Source organism: Salvelinus fontinalis, chromosome 9 (assembly GCF_029448725.1).
Source record: "Salvelinus fontinalis isolate EN_2023a chromosome 9, ASM2944872v1, whole genome shotgun sequence".
Classification (NCBI taxonomy): domain Eukaryota; kingdom Metazoa; phylum Chordata; class Actinopteri; order Salmoniformes; family Salmonidae; genus Salvelinus; species Salvelinus fontinalis.
In genome coordinates this window covers 13,727,633-13,744,625 of record NC_074673.1, presented here as the reverse complement: position 1 = coordinate 13,744,625, position 16,993 = coordinate 13,727,633, and the positions used below count along the sequence as shown (strand labels likewise).

The following is a 16,993-nucleotide window of genomic DNA, read 5'->3' as shown; positions in this document are numbered from 1 at the left end:
TTATTTAACTAGGCAAGTCAGTTAAGAACAAATTCTTATTTACAATGACGGCCTACCGGATATGGACGATGCTCTCCGCTGGTGCCAATAAGATACTAGGCTACTGTTTGCTCAATTAGCCTAAATTAAGAATGTTTTAACTTAAAGACAGATTGGAGTCTTTTCATTGTTATCTCTTTATAGCAATGTATTTTTAAATATTGTGATATGCCTGGCTGCGTCTTTCTGCTTACACCGACAGTCGCAACTCAACAATCATCGATTTTGGTATTTGCGGCGATAACTGCCCAAATTGCTCACCCTAATAATTTGGTACCTTTTCACCTCATAATTTAGCCTACTGTTCTGACTTGGTGGTGCACATGTAGCCCATAGCCTGTTTAAAAGAAATGTCATCACTGAGCTTTCATTGTCTGCTTATATCCATTTATTTATTCTATGGTTCTGACTTGGTGTACAGGGATAATACTGTAAGAATGGCCCATGTTCTGAATTCTGTCTCTGTACATTTAAAAAGTGGTGAACAAACAGCTGTATTGACTACGTCCGTCCTAGCTCGCTCATTAACGTCTTAATCGAAATTACGGATTGCCTCTTATCCACTCGTTGTCCCCTTATGCCATTGTTTGTACAATTCAATTGTCACTAGAAACCACATTTGTTTAAGCAAGTCAGCCATATGTTTTTTTTAAAGGCAGTAAATGAGGCTGAATGAACTGTTTCGCTGCCAGACAAGGCTCCGCTGAAAGCCAGGTGTAGAAGTGGTAAGGTTTTGGGACTCTGCTGTTGGGGCAGCTTTATGTAGGCCTTAACAGTTTGTGGGTACCATTTGTCACCGTTATAGTCCAATTAATGTATTGTTTAGTGTTGTGTTATGTAGGAGCTTTTCTGGCATTCATCAAAAGAAAATGGGGGGAATTTGCCCCACCAAAATGTACATGCTAAAATGGTCATGAGGTTTACACTTGAATTGATGCATCCAGTGTGTCCACAGGCGACTCGGTCTCGGCCTTGACAAAATGTAAGCGTTCTCCTCAAACCACAACGCAATTTGCAACGTATTCCAGTCAATTCACTCATTTTTCATGCAGCTGACATGTAGTAATGTTCAGTAATGGTGTAATAGCCTATCGTTTTGGGGCATGTTGTATTACTTGTGATAGGCTCACCTTTTACAGGTACAGCGTACCCCCACTATTTATTTTTCTGGGATATGGTACCGGGCCATACCGTAGACTTTCACCCCTAGGTTAGACTGAGCATACAAACCACAGTAAAACTGCTGCCAATGTGGTACAGTAAAGCGCTAAAATGACCACACTAGGTTGTGTAATGCAGGGAGAATGAATAATGCTGGTTGTGTAATGCAGGGAGAATGAATAATGCTGGTTGTGTAATGCAGGGAGAATGAATAATGCTGGTTGTGTAATGCAGGGAGAATGAATAATGCTGGTTGTGTAATGCAGGGAGAATGAATAATGCTGGTTGTGTAATGCAGGGAGAATGAATAATGCTGGTTGTGTAATGCAGGGAGAATGAATAATGCTGGTTGTGTAATGCAGGGAGAATGAATAATGCTGGTTGTGTAATGCAGGGAGAATGAATAATGCTGGTTGTGTAATGCAGGGAGAATGAATAATGCTGGTTGTGTAATTTATTTATTTTTTTACCGTTATTTTACCAGGTAAGTTGACTGAGAACACGTTCTCATTTGCAGCAACGACCTGGGTAGTAGTTAAAGGGGAGAGGAGGGGGATGAATGAGCCAATTGTAAACTGGGGATTATTAGGTGACCACGATGGTTTGAGGGCCAGATTGGGAATTTAGCCAGGACACCGGGGTTAACACCCCTACTCTTACGATAAGTGCCATGGGATCTTTAATGACCTCAGAGAGTCAGGACACCCGTTTAACGTCCCATCCGAAAGACGGCACCCTACACACAGGGCAGTGTCCCCAATCACTGCCCTGGGGCATTGTGATATTTTATTAGACCAGAGGAAAGAGTGCCTCCTACTGGCCCTCCAATACCACTTCCAGCAGCATCTGGTCTCCCATCCAGGGACTGACCAGGACCAACCCTGCTTAGCTTCAGAAGCAAGCCAGCAGTGGTAAGCAGGGTGGTATGCTGCTGGTAATGCAGGGAGAATGAATAATGCTGGTTGTGTAATGCAGGGAGAATGAATAATGCTGGTTGTGTAATGCAGGGAGAATGAATAATGCTGGTTGTGTAATGCAGGGAGAATGAATAATGCTGGTTGTGTAATGCAGGGAGAATGAATAATGCTGGTTGTGTAATGCAGGGAGAATGTAAAAATGTTCCAGTGTAGAGCACCCAGCATCATGTCATACAGTGCATTCAGAAAGTATTCAGACCTCTTCACTTTTTACACATGTTGTTACGTTACAGCCTTATTCTAAAATGGATGAAAAGTTTTTTTCCCCCATCATCATTCTATACACAATACCCCATAATGACAAAGCAAAAATCTGTTTTTTGACATTTTAGCAAATGTATACAAAAACAACAATTGAAATATTACATTTACATTAGTATTCATACCCTTTACTCAGTAGTACTCTGTTGAAGCACCTTTGGTAGTGATTACAGCCTCAAGTCTTCTTGGGTATGACGCTACAAGCTTGGCACACCTGTATTTGGGGAGTTTCTCCCATTCTTCTCTGCAGATCCTCTGAATCTCTGTCAGGTTGGATGGGGAGCGTCACTGCACAGCTATTTTCAGGTCTCTCCAGAGATGTTCAATCGGGTTCAAGTCCGGGGACTGGCTGGGCCACTCAAGGACATTCAGAGACTCGTCCCGAAGCCACTCCTGCGTTGTCTTGGCTGTGTGCTTAGGGTTGTTGTCCTGTTGGAAGGTGAACCTTCACCCCAGTCTGAGGTCCTGAGCACTCTGGAGCAGGTTTTCATCAAGGATCTCTCTGTACTTTGTTCCGTTCATCTTTCTCTCGATCCTGACAAGTCTCCCAGTCCCTGCCGGCTTCCGTCTGGCCACTCTACCATAAAGGCCTGATTGGTGGAGTGCTACAGAGATGGTTGTCCTTCTGGAAGGTTCTCCCATCCCCACAGAGGAACTCTGGAGCTCTGTCAGAGTGACCATCGGGTTCTTGGTCACCTCCCTGACCAAGGCCCTTCTCCCCCGATTGCTCAGTTTGGCAGGGGGCGGCCAGCTATAGGAAGAGTCTGGTGGTTCTAAACGTCTTCCATTTAAGAATAATGGAGTTCACTGTGTTCTTGGGGGCCTTCAATGCTGCAGACACTTTTTGGTACCCTTCGCCAGATCTGTGCCTTGACACAATCCTGTCTCGCTGCTCTACGGACAATTCCTTCAGCCTCATGGCTTGGTTTTTACTCTGATATGCACTGCCAACTGTGGGACCTTATATAGACAGATGTGTGCCTTTCCAAATCATGTCCAATCAATTTAATTTACCACAGGTGGACTCCAATCAAGTTGTAGAAACATCTCAAGGATGATCAATGGAAACAGGATATGCCTGAGCTCAATTTCGAGTCTCATAGCAAAGGGTCTGATTACTTACGTAAATAAGGATTTTTTTAATATATACATTTGCAAACATTTTTTTTAAATCGCTTTGTCATTATGGGGTATTGTGTGTAGATTGATGAGGAAAATGTTTTATTTAAGCAATTTTAGAATAAGGCTGTAAAGTTACCCAAATGTGGAAAAAGTGAAGAGGTCTGAATACTTTCCGAATGCATTGTATGTCACTGTGCCTGCCTTGTCATGCTCTCTGCTTCTGTGAACACAAACACAGGTCACTTATATTTCCCAAACAAACAAACATGCACACACACACACGCATGCGGCCCACACCATGCCCTAAGTCCCTCAAACTCAACTCCGGACCTCGAAGCCAGTTCCATTGCTTTTTTTTTCATTGTTTCCCTTTAAGCAGGAACTGATTTAGACCTGGCACACCAGATGTATGTAATTCATGATGAGGAAAAGCAGCAGGCTCCAGACCTCATAGGGTCAGAGTTGAATACCCCTGCCCTATGTCATGGTACACTGTTAATCAAATAAGTGATTTACTCTGAGGCTAACAAATGGCGATGCCCTGATAGAAGAATTTAATTACACTAAAATGGAGGATAAATGATTTAGCTGGTGATTGGTGCTCTATTCTCAGCTCCAACAGGGAAATACTAAAGCACTTTAATGGAAGCGATGGGGGGGTAACGAAGGGGAAAACCTCATGCTTAAAGGGGGATAGATTGTGTGTGTGTGTGTGTGTGTGTGTGTGTGTGTGTGTGTGTGTGTGTGTGTGTGTGTGTGTGTGTGTGTGTGTGTGTGTGTGTGTGTGTGTGTGTGTGTGTGTGTGTGTGTGTGTGTGTGTGTGTGTGTGTGTGTGTGTGTGTGTGTGTGTGTGTGTGCGTGTGTGTGCACTAACCAGGAAGGACTGGCACTCCAGCAGTGGTTCCACTCTGTGTTCTGACAGTATGACTGTACAGTTGGAGAAAGACTGTTTCAGCGTCTTCCTCAGGACCTGCAACGTTCTGTCAACCAGAAAAACATTTTTACACAACCATTAGACAACGTTCTTCTGTCAATCATACACAAACCAGAGAGTAGACAAAAAAGAACCACAGAGTTTAACGATAGGCCTACATCACACACACACACACACACACACACACACACACACACACACACACACACACACACACACACACACACAGACAGACAGACAGACAGACAGACAGACAGACAGACAGACAGACAGACAGACAGACAGACAGACAGACAGACAGACAGACAGACAGACAGACAGACTACCGTTCAAAAGTTTGGGGTAACTTAGAAATGTCATTTCTTTTGAAAGAAAATCACATTTTTTGTCCATTAAAATAACATCAAATTGATCAGAAATACAGTGTAGACATTGTAATGTTGGAAATGACTATTGTAGCTGGAAACTGCAGATTTTTTATGGAATATCTACATAGGCGTACAGAGGCCCATTATCAGCAACCATCACTCCTGTGTTCCAATGGCACGTTGTGTTAGCTAATCCAAGTTGATAATTTTTAAAGGCTAATTGATCATTAGAAAAACCTTTTGCAATTATGTTAGCACAGCTGAAAACTGTTCTGTTTAAAGAAGCAATAAAACTGGCCTTCTTTAGACTAGTTGAGTATCTGCAACATCAGCATTTGTGGGTTCGATTACAGGCTCAAAATGCCCAGAAACAAAGAACTTTCTTCTGAAACTCATCAGTCTATTCTTGTTCTGAGAAATGAAGGCTATTCGATGTGAGAAATTGCCAAGAAACTGAAGATCTCGTACAACGCTGTGTGCTACTCCCTGTGTGCTATTTTGAGCCTGTAATCAAACCCACAAATGCTAATTCTCCAGATACTCAACTAGTCTAAAGGCCAGTTTTATTGCTTCTTTAATCAGAACAACAGTTTTCAGCTGTGCTAACACAATTGCAAAAGTGTTTTCTAATGATCAATTAGACTTTTAAAATTATAAACTTGGATTAGCTAACACAACGTGCCATTGGAACACAGGAGTGATGGTTGCTGATAATGTGCCTCTGTACGCCTATGTAACGGATGTGAAATGGCTAGCTAGTTAGCGGTGGTGCGCGCTAATAGCCTGTCAATCGGTGACGTCACTTGCTCTGAGACCTTGAAGTAGTGGTTCCCCTTGCTCTGCAAGGGCCGCGGCCTTTGTGGAGCGATGGGTAACGATGCTTCGTGGGTGACTGTTGTTGATGTGTGCAGAGGGTCCCTGGTTCGCGCCCGGGGCGAGGGGACGGACTAATGTTAAACTGTTACACCTATGTAGATATTCCATTAAAAAATCTTCAGTTTCCAGCTACAATAGTCATTAACAATGTTTACACTGTATTTCTGATCAATTATATGTTATTTTAATGGACAAAAAATGTTGCTTTACTTTCAAAAACAAGGACATTTCTAAGTGACCCCAAACTTTTGAAGGGTAGTGTATATAAACGGGGCGGCAGGTAGCCTAGTGGTTAGAGCGTTGGGCCAGTAACCGAAAGGTTGCTAGATCGAATCCCCGAATTGACAAGGTAAAAATCTGTCATTCTGCCCCTGAACAAGGCAGTTTAACCCACTGTTCCTAGGCCGTCATTGTAAATAAGAATTTGTTCTTTGCTGACTTGCCTAGTTAAATAAAAAAAATAAAAAACACACGTTCTCTCTCTCTCTTTCTCCCTTTATGTACACATTCCTACAAACTCCTCCCTTCAGCCCACTAATGTGCACTTCCTGCTGAGGTTAAGATGAAAGCAGCAGGTTTGAAGTTGACCAGCGTCATCAACAGCCACTAATTCACTCATTACAGGCCCCATTTAGCGTAAAGACCTGTGTCGGTACGTGTGGTTACATATTGTACGTACCCACACAGCCAATGAGTGTTACGGTAAGTCCTGGAATTGTCACCACATGCAGTGAGACACTCAAACACACACACATCTCAACACCACCCACGTCTCTCTCTCTCCTCCTCATCCTCCCACCCTCCCTCTTCTCTTACATGGGGTCGAGGTAGGCGCTGGGTTCGTCCAGCAGCAGTATGCGGGCCTTGCTGAGGATGGAGCGGGCCAAACACATGAGCTGCTTGTGTCCGTTACTCAGGACATAACCCCCGTCTTCCAGCTGGAAGTCCAGCTTGTCTGGGAACTGCTCTATCACTGACTTCAGACCCACCTGGACGACATAGAGGAGAAAAATTAGTCAGTCAATCAATCAATCAAACAAACAAACAAACAATGAAATGTACCGACTCATTGATTCATATGTGGTATATGTGTATCCCCTGTTAGGGAAAAAACCCTACAAGGGACATACGCAGGGCAGAACAGATCAGGTGACATGGAGGGTGGAGTCATTTACATCTGATGTGGAGTTCAGGTTAATACTATGTGTTTGGAAAGGTCCACCACCTTCATTTTAAAGGAGTTGAAACAAATACGGTATGTGCATTGGGCGATCTATGATGTCATGTTGCTCTCCTATACATGACATCATAGATTGTCAAACCTTCAAAAAATGAAAGTGGTGGACCTTTCAAAACACATAGTACTAACCTGAACTCCACATCAGACATGACATCAGCTATGGTCAGAGTCAAGAGAAGGAGTCTTGTGTGAGTCTCGTGCCTGTGCTTGCTATACAACCACCACTCTGGTGTGTTTATGGTGGCTCTGTCAGTGCCCCGCTCCACACACATGTACACAGCAACACTTTAACATCAGCATAGCATGTTGGAATGAGGTTACTACTGTATGGTAGGAAAGGGATCAGTGTCACTCTCTGCAGTGTACAGACAGACACACAGACAGACAGAGTGAGTGAGGAGAAAGATGAAGAGAGAAGGAGGACAGTGATAGAGTTGATAGACAAAGAGATAGGGAGGGCAGTTAGAGTTAGGGTTGAACCGGGATGTGGACGTGAAGCTAGGTTTAGGATTGAACCGGGATGTGGACGTGAAACTAGGGTTAGGGTTGAGGGTTAGGGTTGAACCGGGATGTGGACGTGAAGCTAGGGTTAGGGTTGTGGTTAAGAGTTAGGGTTAAACCGGGATGTAAACATGAAGCTAGGGTTAGCGTTAAACTGGGATGTGGACATGAAGCTAGGGTTAGCGTTAAACTGGGATGTGAACATGAAGCTAGGGTTAGGGTTGAACTGGGATGTGAACATGAAGCTAGGGTTAGGGTTGAGGGTTAGGTAAGGGGACTGAGGTCTGTTACCCTCAAGGGGGACAGGGCGTACAGGCACATAGGGACTTGACCAAATAATTGTATTAATCGCTAGTTAAAAGAAAACCCTTCTACAAGCTGTTAAGAGTGTATGGTTGGGGGTCTCACAGAACACTCCAAACTCCTGCCAGAATCAAAAGAGTACTCTGTAGTGTTTATAAAGGGCCACTAGATGGCATTTTATAGCCACAGGTAGGCCCAAATGCATGAAGCTCATTACTGTACATGTTCAGGAGCTGTGTAAATATAGCCCAATATAAGGCCTTTTTGGTGGGAGAAGAGACCACCACAGAATCCAAACCTCAATATATATATATATCTAGACCCTTAAATAAATATATAATAAATAAATAAGTATTGTAATTCATAAAGTTATAAGTGCTAATATGGACAAATCAAGTGCATTAAGGGAAGGGTAGTAAATGCTAACAAAGCCTCCCTTATATCAAAAATAAGGTTGCGAGTAGGGTTACTGTTAAACCGGGATGTGAACATGAAGCTAGGATTAGGGTTGTGATTGAGGCTAGAGTTAGGATTGATTCGGGATGTGGACATAAAGCTAGGTTTAGGGTTAGACCAGACACCAGTGTGACTAATGTTAACGTTGTGTCTCACCTCCTCAGCCACCCGCCACAGTTCCTCGTCACTGTGGCAAGCGTGCGGATCCAGGTTCATACGGAATGTTCCAGTCAGGATGAAGATTTTCTGTCAAAGAAAAGAGAAAATTGAGGAGCTGTGTGAGTTGTTTTGTTTTTCAGGGTGAGCTGTGTGACAGTTGTTCTTTGTAGCCACACTGTACTTGTTGACCAATATCGAATTATCAACAGTACTTGAAAGTACTGATGTGTGAAATTAGTTTAGATTTAGAATGGGCCGCTATCAATCGGACATTGCAAGGGGCAGGGGGGAAAAAACATGTAATCCGTATGCATTTGAGGACACTTTTCCTGTGGTTCATTTTCATGCTACTTGAGGCTGTTTCGGTTAAGCAATAGAAAGCTGGGATCTTCTTCTTTTTAATAGAGGCCATCCCCATCCAAACTCTGTTTTCACATGTGATTACATGCAGTTTAGAAATGTTGTGCAATTACTGGGCTTATATACTTATTTTATTCTACGCATCAACCAGCTGTTTAAGGAGCTGGCTCTCGCTGCACAACAGGTGATATCCTGCTCAAACGCTGTATGCCAGGGCTCTCCAACCCTGTTCCTGGAGAGATACCTTCCTGACGGTTTTTGCTCCAACCTCAAGAGGGTTTAATGGACAATAGAGCGCTGAGTACCAGGCCATTAGCGACTTGAGGGCCATTAGCAAGTTTGGTAGGCTACTAGCGGAAATCAGTGCCATTCATTTACAGACCATAGTTTTGGAGTAGGCCAAGTTACCGTGTCTCAACGGTCACGTGGAATTTGACCGGGTCATGAGTCGTGACCTCGGGTATGGCGGTAATACTGTCACCGTAACAACCCTAGGGACCAATGGGCAGTAATACTGTCACCATAACAACCCTAGGGACTGATGGGCGGTAATACTGTCACCGTAACAACCCTAGGGACTGATGGGCGTAATACTGTCACCGTAACAACCCTATGGACTGATGGGCGGTAATACTGTCACCGTAACAACCCTAGGGACTGATGGGAAGTAATACTGTCACTGTAACAACCCTAGGGACTGATGGGCGGTAATACTGTCACCGTAACAACCCTATGGACTGATGGGCGGTAATACTGTCACCGTAACAACCCTAGGGACTGATGGGCGGTAATACTGTCACCGTAACAACCCTATGGACTGATGGGCAGTAATACTGTCACTGTAACAACCCTATGGACTGATGGGCAGTAATACTGTCACCGTAACAACCCTAGGGACTGATGGGCAGTAATACTGTCACTGTAACAACCCTAGGGACTGATGGGCAGTAATACTGTCACTGTAACAACCCTAGGGACTGATGGGCGGTAATACTGTCACCGTAACAACCTAGGGACTGATGGGCAGTAATACTGTCACTGTAACAACCCTTGGGACTGATGGGCGGTAATACTGTCACCGTAACAACCCTAGGGACTGATGGGCAGTAATACTGTCACTGTAACAACCCTAGGGACTGATGGGCAGTAATACTGTCACTGTAACAACCCTAGGGACTGATGGGCGGTAATACTGTCACCATAACAAACCTAGGGACTGATGGGCGGTAATACTGTCACCATAACAAACCTAGGGACTGATGGGCGGTAATACTGTCACCGTAACAACCTAGGGACTGATGGGCAGTAATACTGTCACCGTAACAACCCTAGGGACTGATGGGCGGTAATACTGTCACCATAACAAACCTAGGGACTGATGGGCGGTAATACTGTCACCGTAACAACCTAGGGACTGATGGGCAGTAATACTGTCACTGTAACAACCCTTGGGACTGATGGGCGGTAATACTGTCACCGTAACAACCCTATGGACTGATGGGCAGTAATACTGTCACCGTAACAACCCTCGGGACTGATGGGTGGTTATACTGTCACCGTAACAACCCTCTGGACTGATGGGTGGTAATACTGTCACCGTAACAACCCTCGGGACTGATGGGTGGTTATACTGTCACCGTAACAATCCTAGGGACTGATGGGCAGTAATACTGTCACCGTAACAACCCTATGGACTGATGGGCGGTAATACTGTCACCATAACAGCCTCGGGACTGATGGGCGGTAATACTGTCTCCGTAACAACCCTAGGGACTGATGGTACAATAGTTGAGCTGTTTTCAGGTCCTTGAGGGGAGCTGTTTGTAACCCCATGAGGGGAAATATTTACCTGTGGCACCACTCCGAAGGCTTTTCTCCAGGTCTGTAGTGTGACAGAGTTCCAGGAGACCCCATCAATGGAGATCTCTCCGTCTGTAGAGGCCAGGCGCAGCAGGGCAGAGAGCAGGGTGCTCTTCCCTGAGCCCGTCCTCCCCAACACACCCACCTATGGATAGCAACAAACGTACACTGAGATAAGAATATGTACCATCAATAATTCAGAATATGTACCCAAAATCTTCACGAGCCAGACACAGCCATTGTCTTCCTATAGGTCTCTCCCATTAACCTGCTCATTTTCAATAAAGATCTTGAGACAACCGTGATACTATACGCTACGTAGCATACAACATAACACTACACTGTAAACTGTGGGAAACTAGAAACCCTCCACTCTCCCTCAGGCCCAGAGTGTCAGTGACAATTAGGCCATTAGCAGGAAGCTTTAGCTAATGGCTAAGCAAAAGTGCTATTGGCTAGGTTAAAGTGCTAATGGCTAATCTAGGCCCAATGAGCGAGCCTCCCTCAGGTCTCGTTACAGAGAGCTCTTTCTCTGTAATTACCTCTCAAGACTCTTAACAGAAGGATAGGAATGAATCTACAGTCGGTTCACCTGAGGGCAGATCAGGCCGTCCACTACATTACATTTACATTGTAGTAATTTAGCAGACACTGTTATCCAGAGTGACATGTAGTGCATTCATCTTAAAATAGGTAGGTGAGAACAACCACATATCACTTATAGCAAGTACATTTTCCCTCAATAAAAATGTTAGCAGCAAAGTCAGTGCTAGTCTGAAAAGAAGTGCAGGTCTATTTTTTTTTTTTAAGATGAAGGGTTTGTGACATTTTCGGAAGATGGCCAGGGACTTCGCTGTCCTGACGTTCCACCTTTGGAGTGCCAGGACAGAGATGAGCTTTGACTGGGCTGAGCGGGAGTTGACCCCACATATGGGTGGGAGCATCAGCCTCACACATGCACACACACACCCGCACCCATCCCCATCGCCACCCCCATCTCCACTCCATCTCCACCCCCATCTCCACAACATCTCCACCCCCATCTCCACAACATCTCCACCCCCATCTCCACAACATCTCCACACCCATCTCCACTCCATCTCCACACCCATCTCCACTCCATCTCCACCCCCATCTCCACCCCCATCTCCACTCCATCTCCACTCCATCTTCACCCCCATCTTCACCCCCATCTCTACCCCATCTCCACCCCCATCTCCACTCCATCTCCACCCCCATCTCCACACCCATCTCCACTCCATCTCCACTCCATCTCCACTCCATCTCCACTCCATCTCCACCCCCATCTCCACTCCATCTTCACCCCCATCTCCACCCCATCTCCACCCCCATCTCCACACCCATCTCCACTCCATCTCCACTCCATTTCCACTCCATCTCCACCCCCATCTCCACTCCATCTTCACCCCCATCTCTACCCCATCTCTACCTCATCTCCACTCCATCTCCACCCCCATTTCCGACCCCATTTCCGACCCCATCTCCGCCACCTACACTTTGGCCCGCTTCCACGGTGAAGGACAGGTTCTGCAGCACAGAGCGTCCGGCCTCTGTATACTTGACAGTCAGCCCCTGGACATCCATGTGGCCCTGGTTGGGCCAGCAGTCTTGTGCGTGGGGGTTGTCGAGGACCAGGTCTGTGACTTTACCACCACCACTGGGTCTAGGCTCCTCCTGCGGCAAGTCGATGAACTTGAAAACCCGATCTACCGATCGCATCTGCAGACGGAAAAGAGGCCACAGAGAGGTGAGGAAGGCGTGTGTGTGTGTGTGTGTGTGTGTGTGTGTGTGTGTGTGTGTGTGTGTGTGTGTGTGTGTGTGTGTGTGTGTGTGTGTGTGTGTGTGTGTGTGTGTGTGTGTGTGTGTGTGTGTGTGAGTTCATACTGTAAGTGGGTCAATGTTAGTTTGTGACCTAATACTGTACCCGTGACGGTATGTTAGAGTAGTAACCTCCCTCATACTTGTGAAAGGTGCTATTAAAATTAATAGTTATATACTGTCTATTCTCACATTAGTGAGTAGTATCAGTGTATGGTAGTATGAGTCAGTCTGGCAGTGTCACGCCCATCGTTCAAGGAAGACCAAGGTGCAGCGTGGTGAGCGGACATACTTTTATTATAATGACGTCGCCAACAAAACAATAAACATAGAAACGGCCGTGAAGCTTAACTTGGGCTATAATGCCCCTAACAAAGTCAACTTCCCACAATGACAAAAGAGGAAAAAGCTGCCTAAGTATGATTCCCAATCAAAGACAACGATAGACAGCTGTCCCTGATTGAGAACCATACCCGGCCAACACATAGAAATGCAAACACATAGAAATCAGAACATAGAATTCCCACCCCAAATCACACCCTGACCAAACCAAAATAGAGACATAAAAAGGGCATGACAGGCAGTAATGATTCATTTTTCCAAAACAAGGAGAATAAAATGACCTGCACTGTGATAAGCGCTTTCGGAATCCTAAGCCTGAATAAAGTTCATGTCCACAACAACAACACTGGCGTGTGTGAACTGAATATACACTATTCTATATTTTGACACCTTACCAAACAACAAACAAGACAAGTGGAGTATCCCACTCAAGTAAAGGTAGCCTTTTACACTCGTACCCGTATACAGGATGAAAATGGCAGATTCTGGCACTGATAAGCATCTAAATTAGAACACAGTGGCTGTACAGTAACATGCTATAAATGATATCAGAGCTCAGTCTCTGTGCTTCACCGTTCTGAACTTGAGCACCGTACACGACAAGAAGTTTCCCCCATCCCTCTGACTAATTGGGCGAATTTAGAAAATGTTTTTCTTGTCTGAGTGAGGGTAATGCTGTAAGTGAAGAGGACTTCATGTATTTTGAAAGATAAGACGTTGAGGATTATAATAAATACTGATTTGATGTCATACTAAATACTGATTTGATGTCATACAAGCAAGATGTCATACAAGCAACATTTATGATCACTATGTTTGATGTACAGTTAGAAGATGACATGGCGTCATACCCTGGGTTGTTCTGAACAGAATGAGCATATGTTTGTCTATTGTGAAGAAAATTTGCAGCAGAACACACACCTGACTGAGCTCAGGTCTCCTTTCTATGCGCACTAGAATTACGATCTGTTACGTCAGTCGTTAGATGAATGAGACCAAAGCGCAGCGTGGAAAGTGTTCATGATTTTTAATACTGAACTCTGACAAAACAACAAAATACAAAAACCGAACGTGAAGTTCTGCAGGGCTAGACAGCAACTATGCAAAAACAAGATCCCACAAACTAAGGTGGAAAACAGGCTGCCTAAGTATGATCCCCAATCAGAGACAACGATAGACAGCTGCCTCTGATTGGGAACCCTACCCGGCCAACAAAGAAATAGAACACATAGATTGCCCACCCAAATCACACCCCGGCCTAACCAAATAGAGAAATAAAAAGGCTCTCTAAGGTCAGGGCGCGACACGATCTGTTTCTCTGAATTGCCGTGTGAAACCCTAACACTGCAAGATCTTATTTTATAACTAGTCATGTTGGCAATAGAACAGGATTTAGGCTTATATTCAGTCTTGTGTCAGGTGAACTGTTGTGCCCTCAACTTTGGTCTAATAATTTTCCCATAATCTCCAAACTGTTCCCTTTCAATTTCTACAATGGTTATGCTTTTCTTATTTCTTCTGTAAGAAACATTTCAATGTATCTCTATCCATATAGGCCAATTCAAACGAGTGTAAAAGGTTAATGAAATTCATATTTGTGTGAGTGTGTTGTGCGTGTTTGTATGTGTGAAACTGCCTACTGGTAATGTGGTATGTGAATGCAAATAGAAGTCTATCTACCGTGATTGATCAAAACTGTGTGTTTACATACCAGTCCGTCCACAGTGATGCTGGTGATGACAGCCCATTGGAACGTACCAAGGATAAGCATGGCTAAGGCCACGATGATGCCAATCTCCCCTGGCTTGTCCTCTGTGGAACACACACACATCACATTATCAGTGGGAACACACGAGCTAGCACACACACACACACGGTCTTGTACAGCTGACCTTGTGGGGACACACAATTTAGTCCCATTCAAAATCCTATTTTCCCTAAGCCCTAACCCTAAACCATACTCTTACCCTAACCCTAACCTTAACCCCAAAACCTAATCTTAACCCTAAAACTAACCATAGCTTCCAACCCTGAACTTAACCCTAGCTCTTAAACCTAAAACTAACCCTAGATTCTAACCCTAAACCTAACCCTAGCTCTTAACCCTAACCCTAATTCTAACCTTAACCCCAAACCTACAAGAAATAGCATTTGACCTTGTGGGGATGAACAAAATATCCCCAGTTGGTCAAATGTTTGTTAGTTTACTATTCTGGTTCCCACAAGTATAGTTAAACACGTTCACACACACACACACACACACACACACACACACACACACACACACACACACACACACACACACACACACACACACACACACACACACACACACACACACACACACACACACACACACACACACACACAGACACACACACACACACACACACACACACACACACACACACAGACACACACACACACACACACACACACACACACACACGTCATAGCATACGTCACTGCAACCCCTTGTTATTATACACACACACAAACACACAGGTATTCAATGGTCTGTAAAATTACCCCTAGATTCACTACCAACATAAACACTGTGGCCCATTGAGAGATTCTCTATGTCACACAAAGATCTTTTCCACGTTGTCCATGAGAAGGCAGGAACAATTTACTCAGGCCTAAAGTAAATATGCAACGCAGTCGGCATCTGTAATATGCCAATCTCCTTTTCAGTTAAATGCTGTATTGGAAATAGCCTAATAGTATTAAGTGTGTCACTCACGGTTGGTTCCCACGGCGATGAAGGCTGCGGCGCTGAAGAAGAAGACGAAGATGATGTCACAGCGGAAGAGGAACCATCGCAACGTGGAGAGGTAGTGGAACCATATGGCCGTGTGGGTGTTCAGGGCCTTGTGGAACAACGTCTCAAAGTAGCACTGACGTCCAAACGCACGGATGGTCCACAGACCCTTTAGAGAGATGATGAGGTGAGAGAAGATAGGGCTTCGGGCTGGGAGGAGGGGAAAGACAGAAAGAGAGATATTAAGAGAGTGAGCAGAGGAAGAAAAAATTAGAGAAAAAAGGGAGAGAGACAAGGGGAGGCAAGTAGAGAGAAATGGAGGGAGGAATGGAGGGAGAGAGGGTGGAATGGAGGGAGAGAGGTTAGAATGGAGGGAGAGAGGTTAGAATGGAGGGAGAGAGGTTAGAATGGAGGGAGAGAGGTTAGAATGGAGGGAGAGAGGGTGGAATGGAGGGAGAGAGGTTAGAATGGAGGGAGAGAGGTTAGAATGGAGGGAGAGAGGGTGGAATGGAGGGAGAGGGTGGAATGGAGGGAGAGAGGGTGGAATGGAGGGAGAGATGTTAGAATGGAGGGAGAGAGGGTGGAATGGAGGGAGAGAGGGTGGAATGGAGGGAGAGAGGGTGGAATGGAGAGAGAGAGGGTGGAATGGAGGGAGAGATGTTAGAATGGAGGGAGAGAGGGTGGAATGGAGGGAGAGATGTTAGAATGGAGGGAGAGAGGGTGGAATGGAGGGAGAGAGGGTGGAATGGAGGGAGAGAGGGTGGAATGGAGAGAGAGAGGGTGGAATGGAGAGAGAGAGGGTGGAATGGAGGGAGAGATGTTAGAATGGAGGGAGAGAGGGTGGAATGGAGGGAGAGAGGGTGGAATGGAGGGAGAGAAGGTGGAATGGAGGGAGAGAGGGTGGAATGGAGAGAGAGAGGGTGGAATGGAGGGAGAGATGTTAGAATGGAGGGAGAGAGGGTGGAATGGAGGGAGAGAGGGTGGAATGGAGGGAGAGAGGGTGGAATGGAGGGAGAGATGTTAGAATGGAGGGAGAGAGGGTGGAATGGAGGGAGAGATGTTAGAATGGAGGGAGAGAGGGTGGAATGGAGAGAGAGAGGGTGGAATGGAGGGAGAGATGTTAGAATGGAGAGAGAGAGGGTGGAATGGAGGGAGAGATGTTAGAATGGAGGGAGAGAGGGTGGAATGGAGAGAGAGAGGGTGGAATGGAGGGAGAGAGGGTGGAATGGAGGGAGAGATGTTAGAATGGAGGGAGAGAGGGTGGAATGGAGGGAGAGAGGGTGGAATGGAGGGAGAGATGTTAGAATGGAGGGAGAGAGGGTGGAATGGAGGGAGAGAGGGTGGAATGGAGGGAGAGAGGGTGGAATGGAGAGAGAGAGGGTGGAATGGAGAGAGAGAGGGTGGAATGGAGAGAGAGAGGGTGGAATGGAGGGA

At 45.4% G+C, this 16,993-nt stretch overlaps 1 protein-coding gene across 1 annotated transcript in view; it reads right to left on the bottom strand.

Moving 5' to 3' along the window:
- LOC129862097 (cystic fibrosis transmembrane conductance regulator-like) overlaps nucleotides 1-16,993 on the bottom strand; it is a 77,475-nt gene that overhangs the window by 2,266 nt on the left and 58,216 nt on the right. The window contains exons 22-28 of the mRNA XM_055933445.1: nucleotides 15,542-15,769; nucleotides 14,510-14,610; nucleotides 12,133-12,357; nucleotides 10,607-10,762; nucleotides 8,395-8,484; nucleotides 6,555-6,727; nucleotides 4,435-4,540 (exon numbers count right to left, since the gene is read on the bottom strand). Coding sequence (XP_055789420.1) covers nucleotides 4,435-4,540; nucleotides 6,555-6,727; nucleotides 8,395-8,484; nucleotides 10,607-10,762; nucleotides 12,133-12,357; nucleotides 14,510-14,610; nucleotides 15,542-15,769 — 1,079 coding nt within the window. The remainder of the gene's footprint in view (nucleotides 1-4,434; nucleotides 4,541-6,554; nucleotides 6,728-8,394; nucleotides 8,485-10,606; nucleotides 10,763-12,132; nucleotides 12,358-14,509; nucleotides 14,611-15,541; nucleotides 15,770-16,993) is intronic.